The following is a 20,681-nucleotide window of genomic DNA, read 5'->3' as shown; positions in this document are numbered from 1 at the left end:
TCGAGAGCTGCCGCCCAGCCTGCCCGCCCACCCAGAGGAGTGCACCAGGGCAGGAATTGTGATGACAAGACTGGGGATTTAGTCTAGAAAGGACCATCTCATCTAGAAGTATTCCTATTATAAAAAGGAAACTGAGGCGGAGGGAAGTGGATGAGTTGGTAGGAGCAAACAGCAAGGTACTGACTGCTTGCACTAGAGCCCAGGCTTCTCACACTGCATCAGCTTTTATGGTGGCCTTTTTCTGTTCACACCTTAATTGCCTCCTGGAGTGAAATGGAGTGAGTAAAGGGGACCCAGATTTGAGATGAGATTGATGATGCTTTTTCTTACTGCTGAGAGAGCTAAGATCCTTTTTGATGGCATGAAGACCTAACGTAGTCCATTTATTATGTTAATAGTTGCCTAACCACTCGTAAGTCACATCTCAGATGTTAACATTCCTAAACATTGAATTATTAAAATTCCATTCTGGGTAACCCAAACCAGCTGTTTACTAGTTACTGTGAATAAAAGAGTTTGATTGGCTGGGCGACAGGCTGTTAGCACTGTAAAGGAAGGAGTCTGTAATACTCTGCAGCTCAGGGCTTGTTGTCCAGGACTTGGTTCCTTGAAGCCCCTGGAAGAGCAAGCTACTCCTTGGATTTATTGGTGCATATCTCCTGCACCTATCTGGACAGACGCATCCCCAACTCCTGTTTCTCCTCATAAATGCTCCCCTCCCCCAATAAGACTAAATGAATAGCTTAGACTCTGGGAGATATCCTAAACTTTCTGAGTATATCTATCCCTTTCTTCCACTATATAGGTTGCTCTTTATACATGCAATTATGTTACTGTTCCAGGAAAGCAGTCAGCTTTTGATTGTATTTTTCATGAGATTGTAAAGAGTTTGTGCTGAATTGTTCCCACCTTCATCTGGTGCATGCTTTTGTGAGAGATGGTCATTAGCAGGGTGACCCTCCCCTTCGCTTATCAAACTGAATTTTTACTTCTTTTTTTCTTTTGGAGTTTATACTCTTGAGCTTCAAATCCCCTGGAGGCCCTGGCCTGCTGAGATATGAAGAATTCACCAGTGTTTCTCTACAGAATTAGTACTAAAAGGGCCTCAAGTAGAAAAACCTCCTACTATTCCCTGAGAGTAAAGGCCTCATCTACCAGTATGTCACATTGTATTTTTCATGTAAAATGCATATTCAAAGGAGCCATTGCGTGGCTAGAGCTGAGCTAGAACTGAGGAGCTGTCTTAAGACAGAAAATCCTGGACAAGGTTGGGGAAAATAGGTCACAGTGCCTAAGCAGTGAGGTCACAGAGAGGTTTGTCTGCCCCAGACTCCATGAGGGAGGGGCCTAGGAAGCAGAGGGGCCTCAGAGGTCCCCCAAGCCCAGGCAGGGGACATGGTGTGGGAAAGGCAGCAGGGACGAGGCCCAGGACTGGTGCCAAGGGGCCCGGAGAGATGAGGGCAAGAGCAGGGAGGGGGCAGTCAGGATGGTGAGGAGAAGCCGCAGACGGAAGCAAAAATTCACCGGGCTGTGCGGACGGGAGGAGGGGCTCAGGGTGAGGGGTGGTGGTGCGGGAAGGGCAGGAAGAGGGCAGTAAGACATGGGAGGGTTACTGTGAGAAGTTGGACCAAGGAACAAGACAGACAAGGAGGGGTGAGCCATGGACCTAGAGAGAAAGATGGGAGGATTTGACAGCACAGAACTAGAAGTCAGATATATGAGCCCACCAGATAGTAGTTAATGAAAGACAGGCTGAGCGAAGGAAGAAAAAGAGGCATGATCCTTATGGAACCCCTGTGCTCTCCTTTCTTGGGTAGGTGAAGCGGAGCTGCCCTTCATGTGGCCCAGAGACTGGGGGTGAAGAGAAGAAGGGGAGAGGGAACCCTATTTCTGTTCAGTTGTTCCCCCCAGAGCTGGTGAGTCCTTGGAGGGGAGAATAAAGGACTAAGGGCCAGACTACTGTGGGGCCCCGATGACCCCTGCTTCCTTCTTTCTGCCCCACAGGTGGAACATATCATCTCATTCCTCCCAGTCAGAGATGTAGTTGCCCTAGGCCAGACCTGCCACTACTTCCACGAAGTGTGCGATGCTGAAGGCGTGTGGAGACGCATCTGTCGCAGGCTTAGTCCTCGCCTACGAGAGCAGGGTTCTGGGACCCGGCCCTGGAAGAGAGCTGCCATTCTTAACTGTACACCTTCCCCCAGAACCTTCAGTTCTCTTTGGCTCTCTCCTACCTTATTCTGGGATCCCTCCTGCTCCATAGAGTTGCTTGATGACCTCCGCATTTCCAACCAACCTTCCAGAGCCCCTTTCTCTGGAAGAAACTTCTTAGATTCAAACATGGCATTGAATACTTCAAGCCTCTAGAGCCATCCTCTAGATTTCCTCTAGAAATCCCACCCAAAGCCCCCAAACCTGGAGTTTTCCCTCCAGTAAACCAGCATTTCTCAACTTTATCATTATTGAGGTTTTGAACCAAATAATTAGTTGAAGTGGGGGACTGTCCTGTGAATTATAGGATGTTTAAGCAGCATCCCTGGGTTCTACGCACTAGATGCCAGTAGCACTTCTACCAGTTGTGATACCCAATGTACCCAGAAAGATAAAATCTACCCTGGGTCAAGAAACGTACTCTAAACCCCCTCCCTTCCCAGGGTGCCCCTATCCTCTTACTTCATTTCACATGCTAGAGATTAAGGGAGATCTAGACAACAGATCCAGATCTGATTCAGATAGTAGATCCAGAGCTAGGAGCGAGGGAGGGTTACTGGTCTTTCCGAGTCATTCCTTTTCACTCCTCTTTCTCTTTCTTTTCTCTGTATGTATTTTTATGTTTCCCTTGATATCTCTGATGCAAGGTTGGACCAAAGAGGTACTCACTTAGAAGCATTTTTATGGCCCTGGGCTGAGATGGGCCAGAGAACTAATGTTCAGACATGGAGCGTAATTGAGGACATCCTCTAAGCTTTCCAGATTTCCTTTGGAAGGAATCTGTTCCCCAGTCCTGGGGATGGAGAGGAGCTAAATAGCAGGGTATCTGAGAAATCTTGTTTTCCCAAGCTCGGATTCATCTTTCATGTGTCATCCCAATCCCTTGAACCTTCTATATTCTTCCCTTCTCCAGACACGAAAGGCCTGTATTTCCAGGCATTTGGGGGCCGCCGCCGCTGTCTCAGCAAGAGTGTAGCCCCGCTGCTAGCCCATGGCTACCGCCGCTTCTTGCCCACCAAGGACCACGTCTTCATTCTTGACTATTCAGGGACCCTCTTCTTCCTCAAAAATGCCCTGGTCTCCTCCACGCTTGGCCAGATCCAGTGGAAGCGAGCCTGTCGCTATGTTGTGTTGTGTCGTGGAGCCAAAGATGTAAGTAGCAAAACAGGGACAGCTGAGAACCCACCCTACCTCCAGGGACCCAGGACCCACACCAGCCCTTAGGTTTCCACCTCAGGACAGCTGTCTTCCCATCCCAGGAACAGGAAAAATAGTCCTCATTTCCCAGCCTTGTACCCAAGTATCTCATCTCCCACCTCAGCTTCATCCCACTCCAAGCCCTAGATCCCAGATACTTTCCTACAGTTTGCTTCAGACCCAAGATGTGACACAGTTTACCGGAAATACCTCTATGTGTTGGCTACTCGGGAGCAGCTGGGAGTGGTAGGCACAACAAGCAGCCGGGCCTGCGACTGTGTTGAGGTCTACTTGCAGTCCAGTGGGCAGCGGGTCTTCAAGATGACCTTCCACCACTCCATGAGCTTCAAACAGATTGTGCTCGTTGGTCAGGAGACCCAGCGGGCCCTGCTGCTCCTCACAGGTGTGGCTTCAAGCAGTGATCTGCAAATTGTCTTCTGCAGATTCTTCAGGATCTGTTGCAGGGGATGGGGCAAGGAAGCCTCTCACACAGGGTTCTGCATGCCACCTCATCTGGTCTTGAACCGTATAGCTCTGCTTTTGTTTGTCTCCTAGTCTAGGATTCTGCATATTTCATTAGAGTAAAGGGCCCCACTTTAAATCCTAATCTCCCCAGCCTCCATGCTGAGCACCTCACTTTATACCCCAGACTGCCCCCCTACTTTCTCAATATTTCCTATACTTGACCACACTCCCAAGCCTGAGAAGTAATTTTAGAATTAATCAATTAATCAAGTCTTAATTCTAGGCAGGGCCCCGATCCCCAGACGACATTCCCAACATTCAGATTGGATACTGCCAAATCTAACTAGGTTTTCTCTCCACTCATCTCATACTGAAGGACTTTCCTTATCATTTTTGGTTATAAGTAACTGGAGTCTGGGAAACTTGAGGTCACTCTTCCCTTATTTCATTTTACCCTTTTTCTTCCAACCCTACTCTAGTGCAGTAAACATTTCATCTTGTATGGCTTAGGAGATCTTTCAGGAAGTTAATGTGGATGGCTATTGGAGGGTCCCCTCCCCCCGTGTAATTGTCTGCCTCCCCACTCCCCAGAGGAAGGAAGGATCTACTCTTTGGTAGTGAATGAAACTCAGCTGGACCAACCACGCTCCTACACAGTTCAGCTGGCCCTGAGGAAGATGTCCCATTGCCTGCCTCACCTGCGTGTGGCCTGCATGGCTTCCAACCAGAGCAGTACTCTCTACATCACCGGTAAGAACCACTTCCCTTCTCCAGACCCCAGCTTTGGACAGATCTTCCAGATTTGGACACCATTCCACCCTGCCCCTCAGTTCTTATTCCAGCTCGGTGGTAGACCCCTAGGGTAACCTAGTAAAAGATGTTTAGATTCCCAGATAATCATAGTTGGTGCATTTCCAGTGGGTGTGAGACTCCCTGGACCTTGTAGCTTCCATCCCAGGTGGGGCCTTATCCCTAGGAAATGGGTGCCCAAAGCTGCTGAGCTGAGGGCTCTTGACCCCCCAGACCAGGGGGGAGTGTATTTTGAGGTGCATACCCCAGGGGTGTATCGTGATCTCTTTGGGACCCTTCAAGCCTTTGACCCCCTGGACCAGCAGATGCCGCTTGCTCTCTCACTGCCTGCCAAGGTAGGATCCTGGAGGGATGGGGCAGATCAGAGGGGAGGGGCTTTAGGGGTTGAAAGGTTCCGAAGGTTCTGAAATATGAGCCGACACCAAATGATTGACAAGGGACCCAGAGAGAGGGGTGACATAGCCAAAAGAGATCATCCGGGATAGCAGGTTAGCGGTTGGGAGGTTTTGGAGTTCAGAGTTCCTCTGGAGGGACCTGAATGCCCACCTCCCTTTTCTGTCTTATTCTGTAGATCCTCTTCTGTGCTCTTGGTTACAATCATCTTGGCCTGGTGGATGAATTTGGCCGAATCTTTATGCAAGGAAATAATAGATATGGGCAGCTGGGGACAGGGGACAAAATGGACCGCGGGGAACCTACACAGGTGAGACTGTTTCCCAGCAATTCTCATCCTGACTCCCTTCCTCTAATTACCTGACCCCTTGGTCTCTCCACTTTTCCAATTTCCATAGAACCTACTTCCTACTCCCTAGGAGGTTAAGCCAACATTATGTAATACCTGTGATATTGTTGTGTGTCTTACCCAGGGTTGGCAGGCACTATGAGGTTCATTCTGTGTAGTGCGTGCTATAAGTGCAATAGGAATTTTGTGAAGTCAGGAGACCTGGGTGAGCTGGAGTAACTAGAAGAGGTGAGATGTGAGCAGGGCCTAGTAGGTTAAATAAGATTTGGGTGGAGATAGGGAAAGGTATCCTGTGTAATGGGGATGAGGACAAAGCTTGCACATACCTGGAGTAGTGAAAAGACTGGCCTGACTAAAAGAGAAGAAGGTGTTTTGTAAATAGGTAATATGAAGTGGTATATGTGGGTGTGAGCTTGGAGAGGTATAGATTTGGGAAAGAGTCATTGTGGGTTCTGGAGCAGGAGAAGGCATCCCCCATGGGTGACTGAGAAGAGGTCAGCTGGCTGGAGTTCAGAGGAAGCTTTGAGTGAGAAGCCCATTGGGAGGCTGTCGAGTGACCACAGCGCAAGGACCTGGGGCTGGTATAGTAGCAGTGAGAATGGAAAGGAATAGATACATGAGATGCTTCAAAAGAAAATAAACAAGGTGGCTCTGGCAATAGGTCCCTTGAAGAAAAATGGTATCAGCAACAAACTGTGAGTTGGAAAAGGGATGCCACTTTGAGGAAAGAACATGAATTCAGACTTTTTTGTAGTGGGAGTAAAACATTAAAGTGGAAATGTCTTGCTGGCAGTTAGATTCCAAGTTGGAAAAAGGCCGAAATGACAAAATTAGAAATAGAAGAGCAAACCTGGATGAGAGCAGCCATTGTAGGCAGGGGGAATGGAAAAGTTGTCACTGAGACAGGAGGCACGCCCTCAAATGCCATGTCCCAAGCAGCACAAGCACAGGACGTTTCAAACAGGAGGGGGTCATTAATGGTGACAGTAATAATGTAGGAGTATATTTTATAGACATGGAAAGATGGTCATGCCATATTTTTAGGAGGGAGAGATTACTACTGGTCTGCATTCAGCCAGTCAGACCTCTTGGGGACAGGGGTAGATATGCTGAGTCCCATTTTGTCCCTTTCCTAGTTTCCCTGAGCCTTCCTGTCACAATTCTCCAACCTGGGCCCCCAGTCCCTTGGTGCTCTTTTCTTAGGGACCCTGGCCCTGTGTCCTCAGGTGCATTATCTGCAACGCCCCATTGCCCTGTGGTGTGGCCTCAACCACTCACTGGTGCTGAGCCAGGGCTCGGACTTCAGTAAGGAGCTGCTGGGCTGCGGCTGTGGGGCTGGAGGCCGCCTCCCTGGCTGGCCTAAAGGGAGTGCTTCCTTCGTCAAGCTCCATGTCAAGGTCAGAACAGGGTCAGGCATGTGGGAAATCAGGGAGGGCAGGTATCCCACAGGACTGTAGCTGGGGCTTCTCCAGAGACCCAAGGATCCCATTTCTTCAGCACTATCCACCTCCCTTTCCTGCTAGGCACCATGGCTCCTTGGTTCTCTTCCTTAACAGATCCTGCTAGCCCTCTCTGACCTCACACAGCCTTGGGACTCAGCTCACTTGCTGGCTCAGGGCTGGTCTGAGAGGGCAGAGCACAACAGCTGGGGCTTCGTGGGAACCCCTCAGTGAAGGCCTCACTCAGTCATGCCTTTTCTCTTCTTCAAGGTCCCTTTGTGTGCTTGCTCCCTCTGCTCTACCAGAGAGTGTCTCTACATGCTGTCCAGCCATGACATTGAGCACCATCCCGCCTATCGAGATCTACCAGCCAGCAGGGTGCTAGGGACCCCTGAGCCTGACCCAGGGTCCATAGCACCCCAGGACCCTGGGGGGACAGCTCAGGCCTGTGAAGAGTACCTCAGCCAGATCCACAGTTGCCCCACGTTGCAGGACCGCATGGAAAAAATGAAGGAGATCGTGGGTTGGATGCCCTTGATGGCTGCACAGAAGGATTTCTTCTGGGAGGCCCTGGACATGCTGCAGAGGGCTGCTGGAGGGGTTGGCCAAGGTCCCCCAACCCCTGAGAGCTGACCCCCTTCTCCTAGTCTCACTCCTGAAGAGAGAGTCTGGCCCTGGGCCAAAGGCTAAGGAGAGAAGGAGTGGGAGCAATGAACACTGTGTGTGTGTGCATGGGGAGGGGTTCTCAATGGGGTGGGGACTGCTAGACATGCCAGGGTGGGCAGGGAACTATTTTATAAAATGTTCAGGGGGCTGCCTAGGAGGGGCCCCCAACCTGACTATCATGGATAAGAGATTTGATGGACAAATAGAATAAAAGGCTGAAGTGAGCCACAGTTTGGAACCCTGGGGCCTGGGAAGACAATGGGGTCAGGGGACCCTGATGCCTGACTCAGTGGACAAAGGAGAGCAGGAGCATGGACAGGGGCAGGCAGAGCAGAAGTGGCTTAAACTTTCAGGTACTGTAGAGCTGACAGCACCTGAATCCTTCAGCTTCCTTTCCCCTTCCACTCCCAAAACCTGACCCAATCTTCTTGACTGGAAGTCCTAGCCCCACCTTCTGGCACAACTCCTTTAACATATGCTACTTGGTGCCCCAACTCGGATCCTCTTATTCCCATTCCAAGGAAGACATTTTGGACTTCAGAAAGTTTCCTACCTCTTTCCCTTCATCCCTGTGAAGTCAACGTACCTCTTCTCTGCCTGCCGTTTACCTCCCAGGGCTGGTCTCACATGTCGTCCTTTTCCCCTACTTTCTAGATGTATGGGAGTAGATCCATATGCATCTACTCCCATACATCTAGATATTTGGAAGAAAATGGGTAAGCAGAATTCTTTCTCCTTGGCCTAGTCTGGTCCAGGGATGGAGAGAAGACAGTGGAAATTTGAAGTGGAAATAAACTGGAGAAGCTGGTGGTCAAGAAGACAGTGAGTGATTAGAGGTTGGGAGTCCAGGAAAGGACTTCCTCTGGGTGCTGAGGAAGCAGGAATGGGGAAGATCATGAGTGAGCTGGAGAGCCCTTGAGAAGGACCAGAGGCTGTGTTCACAGGATGCTTAGGCTCTGGACAGAGAGGGCTTCCAGATGACATTACTTGATGCCGAGATATGGCAGAGGGTCTGCTGCTTCCTCAGCCCTTCATTGCTCTGCCCACTGCTTAGATGATAGTTGTGTGTCCTGGACCTAGAGAGGCCCCTGGACTCACCAATGTCCCAGCTGTACTCTCCCTGTCCCGCCTTCCCCACCGCCCTCCCCACTGGCCAGTCCCCACGCCCACACACCCGAGGCTGCCTCATCTGGCACTGATTATCCCTGCTGCTGCCGCTGCTGCTGCTGCTGCTGCTGCTGCTGCCGCCACTGAACTCAGCTGCTGCCTCTGTCTCGAGGACCCCAGCGCCTCTCCCCCCAGCCATGCTGTCTGCTGCCACAACCTCCCTCTTGGGGCCCCTCCTCACTGTCTGGGCCCTGCTGCCTTTCGCCCAGGGTCAGAGCCCCAACTACACCAGGTAGGTTTCTCTTAGCACCTTCTAGTTAGCTTGAGTGAGCTTCAAAAGCCAATTCTTGGGGGGTTATGCCTATGGATCTTATGGATTCTTTTGCTACCATATCACCCCAGAGATCTGCAGCCCCTACCCTTCTCTGGCCCCCAAGTCTCTCCCTTCCTGCTGCAAGACCACTGTCTACTGCAGGTCACCAAGCTCTCCATTCTTTCAGCTTCTGTCCTCTGCCCTCTATGCCTCCCCAAACACCCAGATTCTTTGCCCCTCATGGAACCTGAGAGCACCAAGACCTTGAACTTGCCTGGTAGCTGGACATCTGGATTCCAGGAAGGAATTAGAGATTGTGGGGGTAAACCAGGGCAGTGACTAGGAGACTTGGGAGTCAGATACTTTAGTTATCTGGAATAGGAGCAGAGCAAAGGTTGAGAGCTCAGAGAGCCTAGTCTCTCAGTTCAATTTGAGGGCCATCGCTGCTGCTTCTCCTTTATCTCTCCACCCCCTCCCCCCTCACCCCCCCACCCCCACCGCCTGCCTCGTGGCTGTGTCTACATCTGGAAGTAGTTAGGCAGCTCCTGTCCCAACTGCCTGGCAGGGTGAGGGGGGAGAGTGAGGAAGCGGGGCCGAGGAGGATTCCGGGAATTCCTGTTGGGGTGGGGGTGGGGACTGGAGGTTGGAGGGATAGCCAAGTTGCTGGCCCCACTTTTTCCTAATCCTCCGCAATAGTATTTCCTACCCCAATTGCATCCTGGTTGGCTAAGGCCATCCCAGATCCCTTAAGCCTTTCTCCCTCATGCCCCAGGCTTCCCTCCCTGCCCTCCCCATCCTTATTACCCTACCCTAGTCTTGTCTGCTGCTCCCCCACCCATGGCTGACCCCTCTTCTGTCCTCCAGACCCGTGTTCCTGTGTGGAGGGGATGTGACTGGGGAGTCAGGTTACGTGGCAAGTGAGGGTTTTCCCAACCTCTACCCCCCCAGTAAGGAGTGCATCTGGACAATAACGGTGAGAAGGCCCTTCTGGTCACTACCCTCTTGTCAAAGTCTCTGAGGCCTGGGTCCAGGCTGCCAAAAGTTCTCCCCTAGCACCACCACTCTCCCTGGGGAAGTCCAAGCCCCCTCTTGTCTGATCACTGATGGCATCAGTGTCCACAATAATATGTGGCAAGTGTCTTCACTCTTAACCCTTAAAGCCTGCTTCTCCATTCCCAACCTCATTCCTGCCCTCTGTAAGCTCTCCATAGACCTAAGGTCTTGTCTCCTGCACAAGCCACAAGCCTGATACAGAGCCCAGGCCCTCTGCTCTGCATCCTGATGAAATTCCTTCTTGTTCAGGCCCAAATTTCTGTAGGAAATGCTTGGGTAAAGGGAGGTGCCTGCTGCCTGGGTTATAATATGTGGCCTGACTCTCTGGGTCCCTTTCCCTGTCACTGCAATCAGGTCCCTGAAGGCCAGACTGTATCCCTCTCTTTTCGAGTCTTCGACCTGGAGCTGCACCCTGCCTGTCGTTACGATGCTCTGGAGGTCTTTGCCGGGTCTGGAACCTCAGGCCAGCGTCTCGGACGTTTCTGCGGAACCTTCCGGCCCGCACCCTTAGTTGCCCCTGGCAATCAGGTGACCCTGAGGATGACGGCAGATGAGGGCACAGGAGGACGAGGCTTCCTGCTCTGGTACAGCGGGCGGGCCACCTCAGGCACTGGTGAGACCACCCCTCACCTCCGACTTCCCCCTCTCCATGCCCCGCCCCGGTGCAGGCCCCGCCCCTAGCTTTAACATCCACCCCGAGATCCTAGGTTCCCATTACCTACCTTTCCCTTTTTCCTCACTAACTGCCCCTCCAGTCCCTCCTCCCCGTCTTCTCTCCCTTCTCCCGCTCCCACCCACTCCCTCTTCCAGGCCCCCCCCCAGGCGCGAGGCGGAAATGGGTCACCGACCCACGGGTGGAATGGGCGGCCTGGGGTTACTGGGACGGTGAGTAACTGCCCGCCCCCGTCCGCAATCGGGATCCCTCAGGCGGGAGCGAGGGAGCACCCCTGGGATAGGGGACCATGTTCTCCTGACCCGGAGCCCCCTACACCCAGCCTGGGGCTCCCGATTGCGGTCCCATCACTCTCTCCTGGCGGCAGAAGTCTCCCCTAAAATGTTTAAGGCAGGGACCTCCCCCAAAGGAGTCTAGGGGGCTGTGCCCCGATTTGAGGAGACCCTCACAGTGTAGGGACTCTAGCCTGCAAAGGGGACTTCTCCGCCTGGCGGGGGAGATGGGATCTCCTAGGGGAAGAGGAGCTGTGTGGCCGCGGGTCAGGGGCGGGGCAAGAAGGGGCGTGTCCAGCCAGTTCCTCCTCCCGCTTCCACCGCCCGCCTGGGCACTCGCGGTCAAAAACTTCCGAGAGTCTCGTTCCTCCAAGCCCCCTCTCTGCTAACTTACCCTCCTCTTTCCTCCTCTTCCTCTTGCCCCCTCATCCTGAGACTCCGACATCCGAACTTCCTGCATGGGCTCCCAGCCTAGAGCTCTTCTCAAGCTGACCAAGGGTCTCCACTGCCCCCCACCCCCACTCCTCTCTCTCCTCCCCAGAGCACCAGTTTTGCGGGGGTCGGCTGGAGAAGGCCCAGGGAACTCTGACCACACCCAACTGGCCCGAGTCCGATTACCCCCCAGGCATCAGCTGTTCCTGGCACATCATCGCGCCCCCAGACCAGGTACAGACCCCTTGCCCGGGCTCCCCTCAGGGACCCAGGCGGCATCTTCCAGCATGCAGCCAGCAAAGATTTATTGAACATCTATCTCTAAGTCCTGAGTACTAAGCTTGCGCTGGTAGAGAGCAAAAACAGACCCAGCCTGCTTGCGCTCAAACAAACAAAAAAAAATGTAAAATTTCACCTGTGATGAGCGAGGTACATGATACTGATAAACTGTGTGTGTGTGTGTGTGTCTGTGTGTGCGCGCGCGTGCATGCATGAGTGGGTGGTGGTGGTGGTAATGGCGGAAGTGGATTCTGAGTCTGTTCCTTGAGGATGAGCCAGGACTTGACCTTGTCAACGAAGGCGAGAAGAACGCCACTGCAGAGTTCTGGTGTGTGTGATCCTCTGAGGTGTGGTGTGAATGCTTTAAGGGGAGGGCGTGGGAGGATGCGGAGTGTGAATGAGGAGGCTACTGCAAGCGTCTAGAGGCAGTGGTAGGTGGAGTAGGTGAGAGGTGCTGAGCTCCTGTGCCCTTGGGCCTGCCAGGGTCCCACTGTGCAGCCTCCACCTCTGCCCTGCCACCAGGTAATCTTGCTGACCTTTGGGAAGTTTGATCTGGAGCCCGATACCTACTGCCGCTATGACTCCGTCAGTGTGTTCAACGGACCTGTGAGCGATGACGCCAAGAGGCAGGGGAAGTTCTGCGGTGACACAGTCCCGGGGTGAGGGGGCGGAACCTGGCTGGTTGGCAGGGTTGGCAGGGTTGGGCGTCTCCATCTCCCCAGGTGTGGGAGAGGGGGACCTCACTGCTGTTGGGAGGGACGGGACTTAGCTCAAGAGGCAGGATCTGAATTCCTGAGCCCCAAACCAGTGGGTGGAGCAGGTAGGGTCTGTGGATTCAGAGGGGAGCTGGGCCTGTGGAAGTCAGGAAGCTAATTCACCCAACCAAGGGAAATTAAAATGTCATCCCCCTGGGTAGTGGCAAGGTGCACAGCCCATTTGACACCTCCCCTAATGCCCACTACTGGCAGTCCCATCTTCTCCGAAGGAAATGAACTCCTCGTCCAGTTCGTCTCGGACCTCAGTGTCACAGCTGATGGCTTCTCAGCCTCCTACAGGACCCTGCCACAGGGAACCGCTAAAGAAGGGGCCGGGAAGAATGCCCAGCCAGGGCCCCCACTCCTTGGCCCTGGCCCCAAGCCTGGAGCCCCACCCAAAGTCAAGCCTGAGCCCCCACCTACTGAGAAATCAAAAGACTCACTTGAGGCTAAGGCCACCCTGAAGGGTCCTGGTAAGTCTGGGAAAGGGGAGGAGGAAGGGGACACAGACTGAAGCAACTGTATCAAAGAGTTCTTTCCTGGGCTCATTCATTCATTCATTCATACAATACTCACTGGTACCACCTCTGTGCTAATGGCTGGTACTAGGTGCTGGGACCCAAAGCTGGATAGAGCTCTAAACAAGTTCAAATGAATTAAGCCATTACGGGGAAAGTGATCCTTCCTACCTGCTGGATATGTCACCCTCTACAAACGGTGACCCCCTTCTCCCTCCTAGATGTACCCAGTGTCACCTGCCCAAAGCAGTGCCGGCGGACAGGCACCTTACAGAGCAACTTCTGTACCAGCAATCTGGGTAAGAAGCCTCATCCCTGAGTTCTGCTTATCTAGCTCTTCTAATCTTTCTTCTTGTCCCCAAAGTGCCCCCTTCTTCTGGTTCCAGCCCTGCTCTGGCCTTCTGTCTTCTCACCACTCACCTTTACTCTCCTACAGTGGTGACGGCAACAGTGAAGTCCATGGTTCGGGGCCCAGGGGAGGGGCTAACTGTCACTGTCAGTCTCATTGGTGCTTACAAAACTGGAGGCCTGGACCTGCCCTCTCCACCTACTGACACCTCCCTGAAGTTTTATGTGCCCTGCAAGCAGTGCCCCCCCATGAAGAAAGGTAACAAATATGTGAGGAATTGGGGATGGAGACTTAGCCTCAGGGGAATGATAGAGGTGGTAGAATCTGAGGAACTCACATGAGGAGGTACATCTACAAAGGTATATAACCTGAGCTTTCAATTCCTCTCTCCCCTCCCCCAGGAGCCAGTTATCTGCTAATGGGACAGGTAGAAGAGAACAGAGGTCCCATCCTTCCTCCGGAGAGCTTTGTGGTTCTCTACCGGCCCAACCAGGACCAGATCCTCACCAACCTCAGCAAAAGAAGGTGCCCCTCCCAGCCTGTTCTGGCTGCTGGGTCCCAGGCCTAAGACCTAAACCAGCTTCTAGCCCCTGGCCCTAGGGACCCACCTTTTATCCAAATAAATGTTCCTTAACTAAGAAGGGGTCACATCTCCATTTCTATGGTTCGGGTGTCCATCTTGGGGATTTCTTTTCATTCATTCATTAAACTCAACAGACATTTACTATACAGAAGAATACTATACAGAAGAATATTTTAAGAGTGTAAGTCATATTTTGTCACCCCTTTGCTCAAAACTCTCCTGTATTCTCAACACATACACACACTCACACACACAGTGGCAACTATTTAGAGGTGATGGATATGTTAATGAACTTGACTGTGCTTATTTTTCACAATGTACACAGTATCAAAACATCAAGTTGTAGACCTTAAATATATATAATTTTTTATGTCGAAGATATCTCAAAACTGTTAAAAAGAAATATTTAAAATTCTCCCATTGTTTTCCATTGGTCTCAATAAAATCCAAAGTCCTATTGGGGGCTTGAAGACTCTAGGTCAGTGGTCCCCAACCTTTTTGGCACCAGGGACCCAGGTTCCTATGAGAATCTAATGCCTGATCATCTGAGGTGGAGCTGAGGTGGTGATGGAAGCGCTGGGGAGCGGCTGCAAATACAAAGGAAGCTTCACTCACTGCCTTTCCCTCCCGCTCACCTCCTGCTGTGCAGCTTTGTTCCTAACAGGCCACAGGACCAGTTCCAGTCCATGGCCTGGGAGTTGGGGACTCCTGCTCTAGGTGATCTGCATCCTCCCTCCCACCTCACCTCATCTCTGACTATTGTCTCCATTATGACCACTGTTCCAGTCACACTAGCTTTGCCTGGGCTATTCCTTCTACCTGGAATTCTCTTCCATAGATAGCTCATGACTTGCTTCCTAACTTCGATCATATCTCAGCTCAAAGTTCATCCTACTTACTGTCATTTGTTCATTCCAAAAGGCAGGAACTGTTTTAGGCACCAAAGATATAACAAACAAAGTTCTTGCTCTTGCGAAAGGAGAGTACATTTACTGGAGCAGAGAACATAGAACATCAAGTAGCTCTTCAAGTGCTATGAAGAATACAAAAGCATGATTAAGATGGCAGACAAGGCGGGATTCTACATTTGACAGGATGCTCAGGGCAGGCTTTCTGATAGACTCTGTTTTTTTGCCTCACTGCTAACCAATTGTGTGGCCTGGGGTGAGATTGTTCACCTTGCTGAGGTTTCCTCAATCTGTAGGATTTGAAGATTCGGTGTGACGACGTAAGTAGCAGGGTTGGTAAATCTTAATTCCCTGCGCAAATGCAGAAAGGAGAGAGAATCAGAATAGGAGCCGTGGGCTGAGACCCAAGTCCGGCTGTGAGCAATCTCCAACTGTAAAAAACGGCTTCGGTTACTGCAGAGGCTTCTAGGAGAGCCTGGGACCAAAGTGGAGAAAGAGGACTTCTTTGTGGGATGGGATTCTAGCAATATGGGCTGTCTCAGAGAGAGAAAGAAGGAACAAAGCCTGCGCCCAGCCTTACCGGTGTCTCCCAGAGTAAATACAGGACTAGAGATCTAGCCAGACACCCGTAAAGTTTTATGTCACTAGTATAAGCCAATCACGTCTTGAAGCGCACCAATCAACGTATACTTATGACGGAAATGAAGCCGCCCTGGCCAATGACAGCGGTCATACGGCGGAAGTGCAGAAACGGTCTCTCGGGCAGATGGCAGCCGAGGTCCGGTCATAAATTGATTGGCAGGTGCTGTGACCAGAAAGTGAGCATCTTGGCGCGAGCGGCCGATCGGAGGAGCGCGGGGCCCAAGTTCAGGGAGGGGTTGGAAGCATAGATACAGGTCTCTAGAGAGCAGAAGGCGGAAAGGGCAGCTGCAGCAGGCGGAGTCCCAGGGACGCCCGGAAGTGGGGTAGGCTGGGTGGGACAGGGCGTCCTGAGATCGTGAGCTGGGCCTAGAGACAAGGCGGGGGTTGAGAGCCGCAAGGGGCTGGATTTACAGGGTGGGCGTGACCATCGACGTGGGCTGAGGGCGGGACCTGAAGGAACCCGGCAGAGCTGGAGAAGGGAAGGGTTTTGGGGCCTGGGCCTGGCCTGCGGGAGCCTCATTAAGTCAGGTTCTCAGGCGGCGGTGGCAGCAGCACTATTAGTCTAGGCCCTGCCCACGGTCTCATCCGTTCTCTTTCGTCCCTCTCTCTCCCAGCTCTAAACCCCAGGCTCTGTCCTCCGAGCTCCGCCCTCGGATGTCCCACTGTCCAGAGCTTGCATGCGCCGCGGGGCGCCCCAGGACCAGGAGCTGGTGGGTCCGGGGGCTCCTGGGCGGGGGTCCCGGGGCGCCCCACCTCCCTCTGGACCTGTTGTCCCGGTCCTCGTCTTTCCCCCGGATCTAGTATTCAGGGCGGACCAACGGAGCGGACCCAGGCAGCTGCTGACCCTCTATAACCCCACGGGAGCTGCGCTTCGCTTCCGAGGTGAAGGGATGGGCGCCTCATGCTTGAGATCTAGGGGCTGGCGGCAGGGCATTGGGGGCCTGTATGGGCTGAAGGAGTCAAGATGTCCAGACTTGGCAGACTGAAAGAGTTATGTCCAGCCCCGGGGGTAGAAGGCAAGGGGCACTCTAGTGTCCTTTCATGGGAAAGGCTTGTGTAGGGTCCCTGAGACAACAGTAGGGCTTTTTGTACCTTTATCCCCTAGTTCTGTGCACAGCACCTGCCAAATACACAGTATTTGATGCAGAAGGATATGTCAAGCCTCAGTCCTGCATTGACATGTAAGTTAGAAGGGTGAGGGAGGATGGGGAAGCCAGAGGTCACTGCCACCTTTCTCTGAATTACCGTGCTGTGGTCTTGGGTCTCATACCTGGACCTCTTCAACCTGTTTTCCCTACCCTCTGTCTGCGACCCTATGGGAAAGTTTCCTGGGAGGGTGGGGCCAGGATTCACTTGGATCACTGCCTTTCACTTCCTCTCAATGAGCCTCTCTTCTATCTTGGGACCAGTGTTATTCGCCACGTGGCCCCCATTCCCAGCCATTATGATGTCCAGGACCGCTTCCGCATTGAGCTGTCTGAGGAGGGAGCTGAGGGCCGAGTGGTGGGGCGCAAAGACATCACTTCGGTTCTGAGGGCCCCAGCATACCCCCTTGAACTTCAGGGACTGTCCGACCCAACACCCCACCCAGGGCCCTCTTCCTGGACAGCGCCACCCACGGCCAGACACCTCCCGGAAAGTGAGTTGGAGGATGGGAATTCTTGAGTTCCATAGTGACGGAGGACCTGGAATTACCCTAGAGATGAACTTAGTTGGAGTTGAAGGGGTCTTCTGGTTCAGTCTTTTGCTGTTTGGTAGAAACATTCCTAGGAGTTGAGATTTTTGTATCAAGCTAGGGAATAAGCAGATTTTGCAATTTCCCTGGTTTCTGGCTTCTACTTAGATGGAAAAGTTTTTCCTTAGCTCTAACTTCTGTACTTCCTATCATGTGCCAGCTCAGTTCAGTTCAATAAGAAACCTATACTGAGCAATTAATGCTTGTTATACCAAGTTGTGCGATGGGTCTGGGAGGTGGAGGTCCCTGCCTGACAGATACACAGAAGCCAGTAATCAGGCAGAGTGAAAAGAGAAAAAGAATGCTGAGAAACCAGAGAAGGGAGGGTTTCTTGCAGCTTTGGGGACAGAGGCTCCAAGGAGGAGGGGACACTTGCTGTGTGCCTGTGGAGGGCAATAAAAAGTGGGTACACCTTCCGTCTTCAGCCTCCGCCCTGAAGGACCTTGGGTTGGGTAGGAATGGAGGCTAGAGCCTCTGATGAGCCTTGTTTCCCAGAATCCCACTCACAGCTGGCCACCAGCTCCTTTCTCCTCTTCTTGCTGACGGGCATAGTCTCGGTGGCCTTCCTGCTGCTCCCGCTCCAGGAGGAACTCGGCAGCCAGCTGCCCCAAATCCTGCACGTCTCCCTTGGTCAAAAGTTGGTGGCAGCCTACATCTTGGGTGAGCACAGAAGTGGCAAGGGGATCCAGGCCCCAGAGAAAGGGGGTAGGTAAGAGGCTTCCAGAGCCCCAGCGCTGCTCATGTGACCTTGCTCTTTCTTTTCCCCTTCTCCAGGCCTTCTGACCATGGTCTTCCTCCGGACCTGAGCTCCCTGCTCAACTTCCACCCCTCTCCTGCCTGGAGCAGGGATTTGGAAGTGAGACAGCCACTGTGATGCTCATACCTTGCCTCGGCTCCCACTCCCTTCCTTCTTCCTGCCCACTCCCCTTATACCCCCGGCAAAAAAATACCCAGGGATTTGTATTCATTTTCCAAGTTGAATAAAATAAATTTGTAAAATTAAACAGAAATATAGGAATATGCCCCTTTCTTACTACTTTTTTCCTTCCAGTTCTTCCTGTTCTCATTCCCAGGGGATCCAGGTGCCTGGGCCAGTGAAGAGTTCCAGTGAAGATTTAGAAGAGCTAGATTCTAGTCCCAGGGCTGCACCAAAAAAAAACAAAAACAAAAACAAAAACTGTGGTCTTGAGCAAGTCTTTTAATTTGCCCTTCAATCTCTACCTCCTAAATGAGGGAATTGGGAAAGTTGATTCTTTTTTTTCTTACCCATCCCTCCACCCCTCTTTTGGCAACTCCTCTATATCTTCTGGGTCTGTTTCTGTTTGTTTTGTTTATTTGTTTGTTTTGTTTTATAGATTTCACATATAAGTGAAATACATCATTTGTCTTTGTCTGACTTATTTCACTTAGCATAATGCCCTCTGTGTCCATCTATATTGTCACAAATGGCAAGATTTCATTCTTTTTTATGGCTAAGTAATAGTGTGTGTGTGCGTGTGTGTGCGTGTGTGTGTGTGTGTGTGTGTGTGTGTGTGTGTGTTGATTAGGGACAAAAATCAGCAAGATAATGTTGTTAAGACAGACTCAGTCTGTTATGCTGATGGAAGGTTATCAGTTGTTCCAGTTTTACTGGGGGGGGGGGGGCGCGGGGTATTGGGAGCTGCCCCACTGCCCAGAAAGTCTTGTCCCTTCCACACCCAGAGCTGGCCCCAGTGAGGTGTGGTCTTGATGCATGCGGAGAATGGCTCTGCAGCCTGCATGAGGGAGTATGGGGAGGGCTCTCCCTATGGCCCAGAGAACTTCTCACTAAATTACATGTGTATGAGTGATAACCATTCATACTGCACTGTCTGTGCCCAGCTCCCCAAAATGCATTTGAGGTATCACACTAATCATCATGCTGGTATTTGCTGTGAAAAAGCCTTGTCGCCAGTGAAATCAAGAAGGCTTTCTGAGACACAGCTATAGGCATGGGAGGGGCTTGGGATAGACTTTTCTAAAGTAAATTTTTTTAGAAAACAATACTGAGATCGCAGCAGTTGGAATGAGTACATATTAGTTCCCTGTGGCTGCTCTAACAATTTATCACAAACTTCATAGTTTAAAACAATACAAATTAATTCTAAAGTTCTGAGGGGTGAGGAATCTAAAATGAGTCTTGTGGGGATAAAATCAAGGTGTCAGCAGGGCTTCATTCCTTCTGGAGGCACCAGGGGAGGATGTTTCCTTGTCTTTTCTAGCTTCTAGAGGCCATCTGCATTTCTTGGCTTGTGGCCCCTTCCTCCATTTTTCAAGCTAGGAGTGGAAATAACAAATGAATGTTGTTTTAAAAAAGAAAAAGAAAAGAACAAGTAAAAGCCAGGATTTAGCCCTGACAAATCTCTCTCTGCCTGACCCTCTGTTTCTGTTGTCACATCTTTATCTCTGATCTTTCTGTTTCCTTTTTTAAGGACCCTAGTGATTACATTGTCCTCCCTCCCCCAACCCAAGATAACGTCCCTGTGTTAGTTTGCTAGGGCTGCCATAGACTGGGTGGCTTAAACGACAGAAATTTATTTCTTCACAGTTGTGAGAGCTAGATGTTCAAGATCAAGCATTTGACAGATTTGGTTTCTCCTGAAGCTTTTTCACTTGGTTTGCAGACAACCACCTTCTTGCTGTGTCCTCCCACAGTGTTTCCTCTGTGTGTGAGCATCCCTTGTGTCTATGTGTCCGGTTTCCTCTTTTTATAAAGACACCTGTCAGATTGGATTAGGGCCCACTTTAATGGCCTCATTTTAACCCAATTACCTCCTTAAAGGCCCTGTTTCCAAATACAAATATGTTCTGAGGCACTGGGAATTAGGGCTTCAACATATGGATTTGTGGAGAACACAGTTCAGCCCATAACACCCCATCCCAAGATCCTCAACTTAATCATGCCTGCAAAATCCTTCATTTTGTAAGGTAACGTTTATTCACAGTTTTTAGGGATTAGGACATAGACCTGTTTGTCCAGACCATTATTCTGTCTACTACTGGGAGCAAATGGACAAGGTGAAGAGGGCTTAGAAGCCACTCTGGGAAATTTATTCTGGACTTGTGTCAGGTCAGCAAGTAGTTGAGAAGGGTTCTGACCCCAGTCAGTCTCCTGAGATTCCACCAAGTCAGGCTTAGAGGCTAAGGAGGGTGTAGTTTCATCCTAGAACCCCAGGGACTGGGACATCCCAAACTATAGACTAAGAGGCCTTCATGTCCCACAACCTGAGGAGCTGGGTAGGACTTCTCACTCCATACTGAGAGTAAGGGAAGACAAAATAACCTGAAGGCAGGCCCTGGGATTTCTTCAGCTTCCCTGAGAATGCAAAGCAGGGCTACAGCCTTCTGAGACCAAGAAGAAATATAAAGTGGTACAAGCTATCTGTAATTCCTTGCCCTTCAGCAGCTTCTAGCTCATGGGAATAAAGATTGGCTGGCCAAAGGGGACCCTGGCAGGAGAGGTCCCAGACTGGGCTAATGAATATAACAAGCGTGTGACCCCTGCAGTCTCACA

At 51.4% G+C, this 20,681-nt stretch overlaps 3 protein-coding genes and 1 long non-coding RNA gene across 9 annotated transcripts; 3 read left to right on the top strand and 1 right to left on the bottom strand.

Annotated features, from left to right (window-relative positions):
• Positions 1 to 196: 196 nt before the first annotated feature.
• FBXO24 (F-box protein 24) lies at positions 197 to 7,768 on the top strand. Its single transcript, XM_016124726.2, is given in 11 exon segments — positions 197 to 1,437; positions 1,439 to 1,555; positions 1,818 to 1,916; positions 2,005 to 2,188; positions 3,125 to 3,363; positions 3,577 to 3,811; positions 4,465 to 4,623; positions 4,897 to 5,018; positions 5,255 to 5,386; positions 6,652 to 6,822; positions 7,135 to 7,768. Coding segments are annotated over 11 exon segments (1,863 nt in total). The 5' UTR covers positions 197 to 1,395; the 3' UTR covers positions 7,498 to 7,768.
• Positions 7,769 to 8,216: 448 nt separating this feature from the next.
• Positions 8,217 to 13,937, top strand: PCOLCE (procollagen C-endopeptidase enhancer). Of its 2 annotated transcripts, XM_016124717.2 has the most exons (9): positions 8,734 to 8,929; positions 9,815 to 9,923; positions 10,358 to 10,616; positions 11,490 to 11,614; positions 12,182 to 12,318; positions 12,628 to 12,887; positions 13,154 to 13,231; positions 13,369 to 13,539; positions 13,683 to 13,937. In XM_016124717.2, exons 1-9 carry the CDS (start codon positions 8,835 to 8,837, stop codon positions 13,847 to 13,849), a joined length of 1,401 nt encoding a protein of 466 aa, XP_015980203.1. In that variant the 5' UTR covers positions 8,734 to 8,834; the 3' UTR covers positions 13,850 to 13,937. The 2 variants fall into 2 exon arrangements, with proteins under 2 accessions (XP_036081265.1, XP_015980203.1); XM_036225372.1 differs by lacking the exon at positions 9,815 to 9,923 and having other exon boundaries at positions 8,217 to 8,929.
• Positions 13,559 to 15,604, bottom strand: LOC118606445. The gene is made up of 2 exons (XR_004952397.1): positions 15,353 to 15,604; positions 13,559 to 15,123 (listed from the first exon to the last, which is right to left on the bottom strand). It is a non-coding gene; the product is annotated as an uncharacterized LOC118606445 (long non-coding RNA).
• Positions 15,506 to 18,159, top strand: MOSPD3 (motile sperm domain containing 3). 5 transcript variants are annotated; one of them, XM_016124833.2, is made up of 6 exons: positions 15,506 to 15,590; positions 16,029 to 16,296; positions 16,520 to 16,595; positions 16,824 to 17,053; positions 17,645 to 17,809; positions 17,924 to 18,159. In XM_016124833.2, exons 2-6 carry the CDS (start codon positions 16,092 to 16,094, stop codon positions 17,953 to 17,955), a joined length of 708 nt encoding a protein of 235 aa, XP_015980319.1. In that variant the 5' UTR covers positions 15,506 to 15,590; positions 16,029 to 16,091; the 3' UTR covers positions 17,956 to 18,159. The 5 variants fall into 5 exon arrangements, with proteins under 5 accessions (XP_015980319.1, XP_015980321.1, XP_015980322.1 ...); XM_016124835.2 differs by lacking the exon at positions 15,506 to 15,590 and adding an exon at positions 15,599 to 15,737; XM_016124836.2 differs by lacking the exon at positions 15,506 to 15,590 and adding an exon at positions 15,754 to 15,828.
• The last annotated feature ends 2,522 nt before the right edge of the window (positions 18,160 to 20,681 follow it).

This window comes from Rousettus aegyptiacus, unplaced genomic scaffold (assembly GCF_014176215.1).
Source record: "Rousettus aegyptiacus isolate mRouAeg1 unplaced genomic scaffold, mRouAeg1.p scaffold_m13_p_8, whole genome shotgun sequence".
Taxonomy (NCBI): Eukaryota; Metazoa; Chordata; class Mammalia; order Chiroptera; family Pteropodidae; genus Rousettus; species Rousettus aegyptiacus.
Note: the sequence above shows the minus strand (reverse complement) of the source record. Positions and strands in the feature narration are given on the sequence as shown.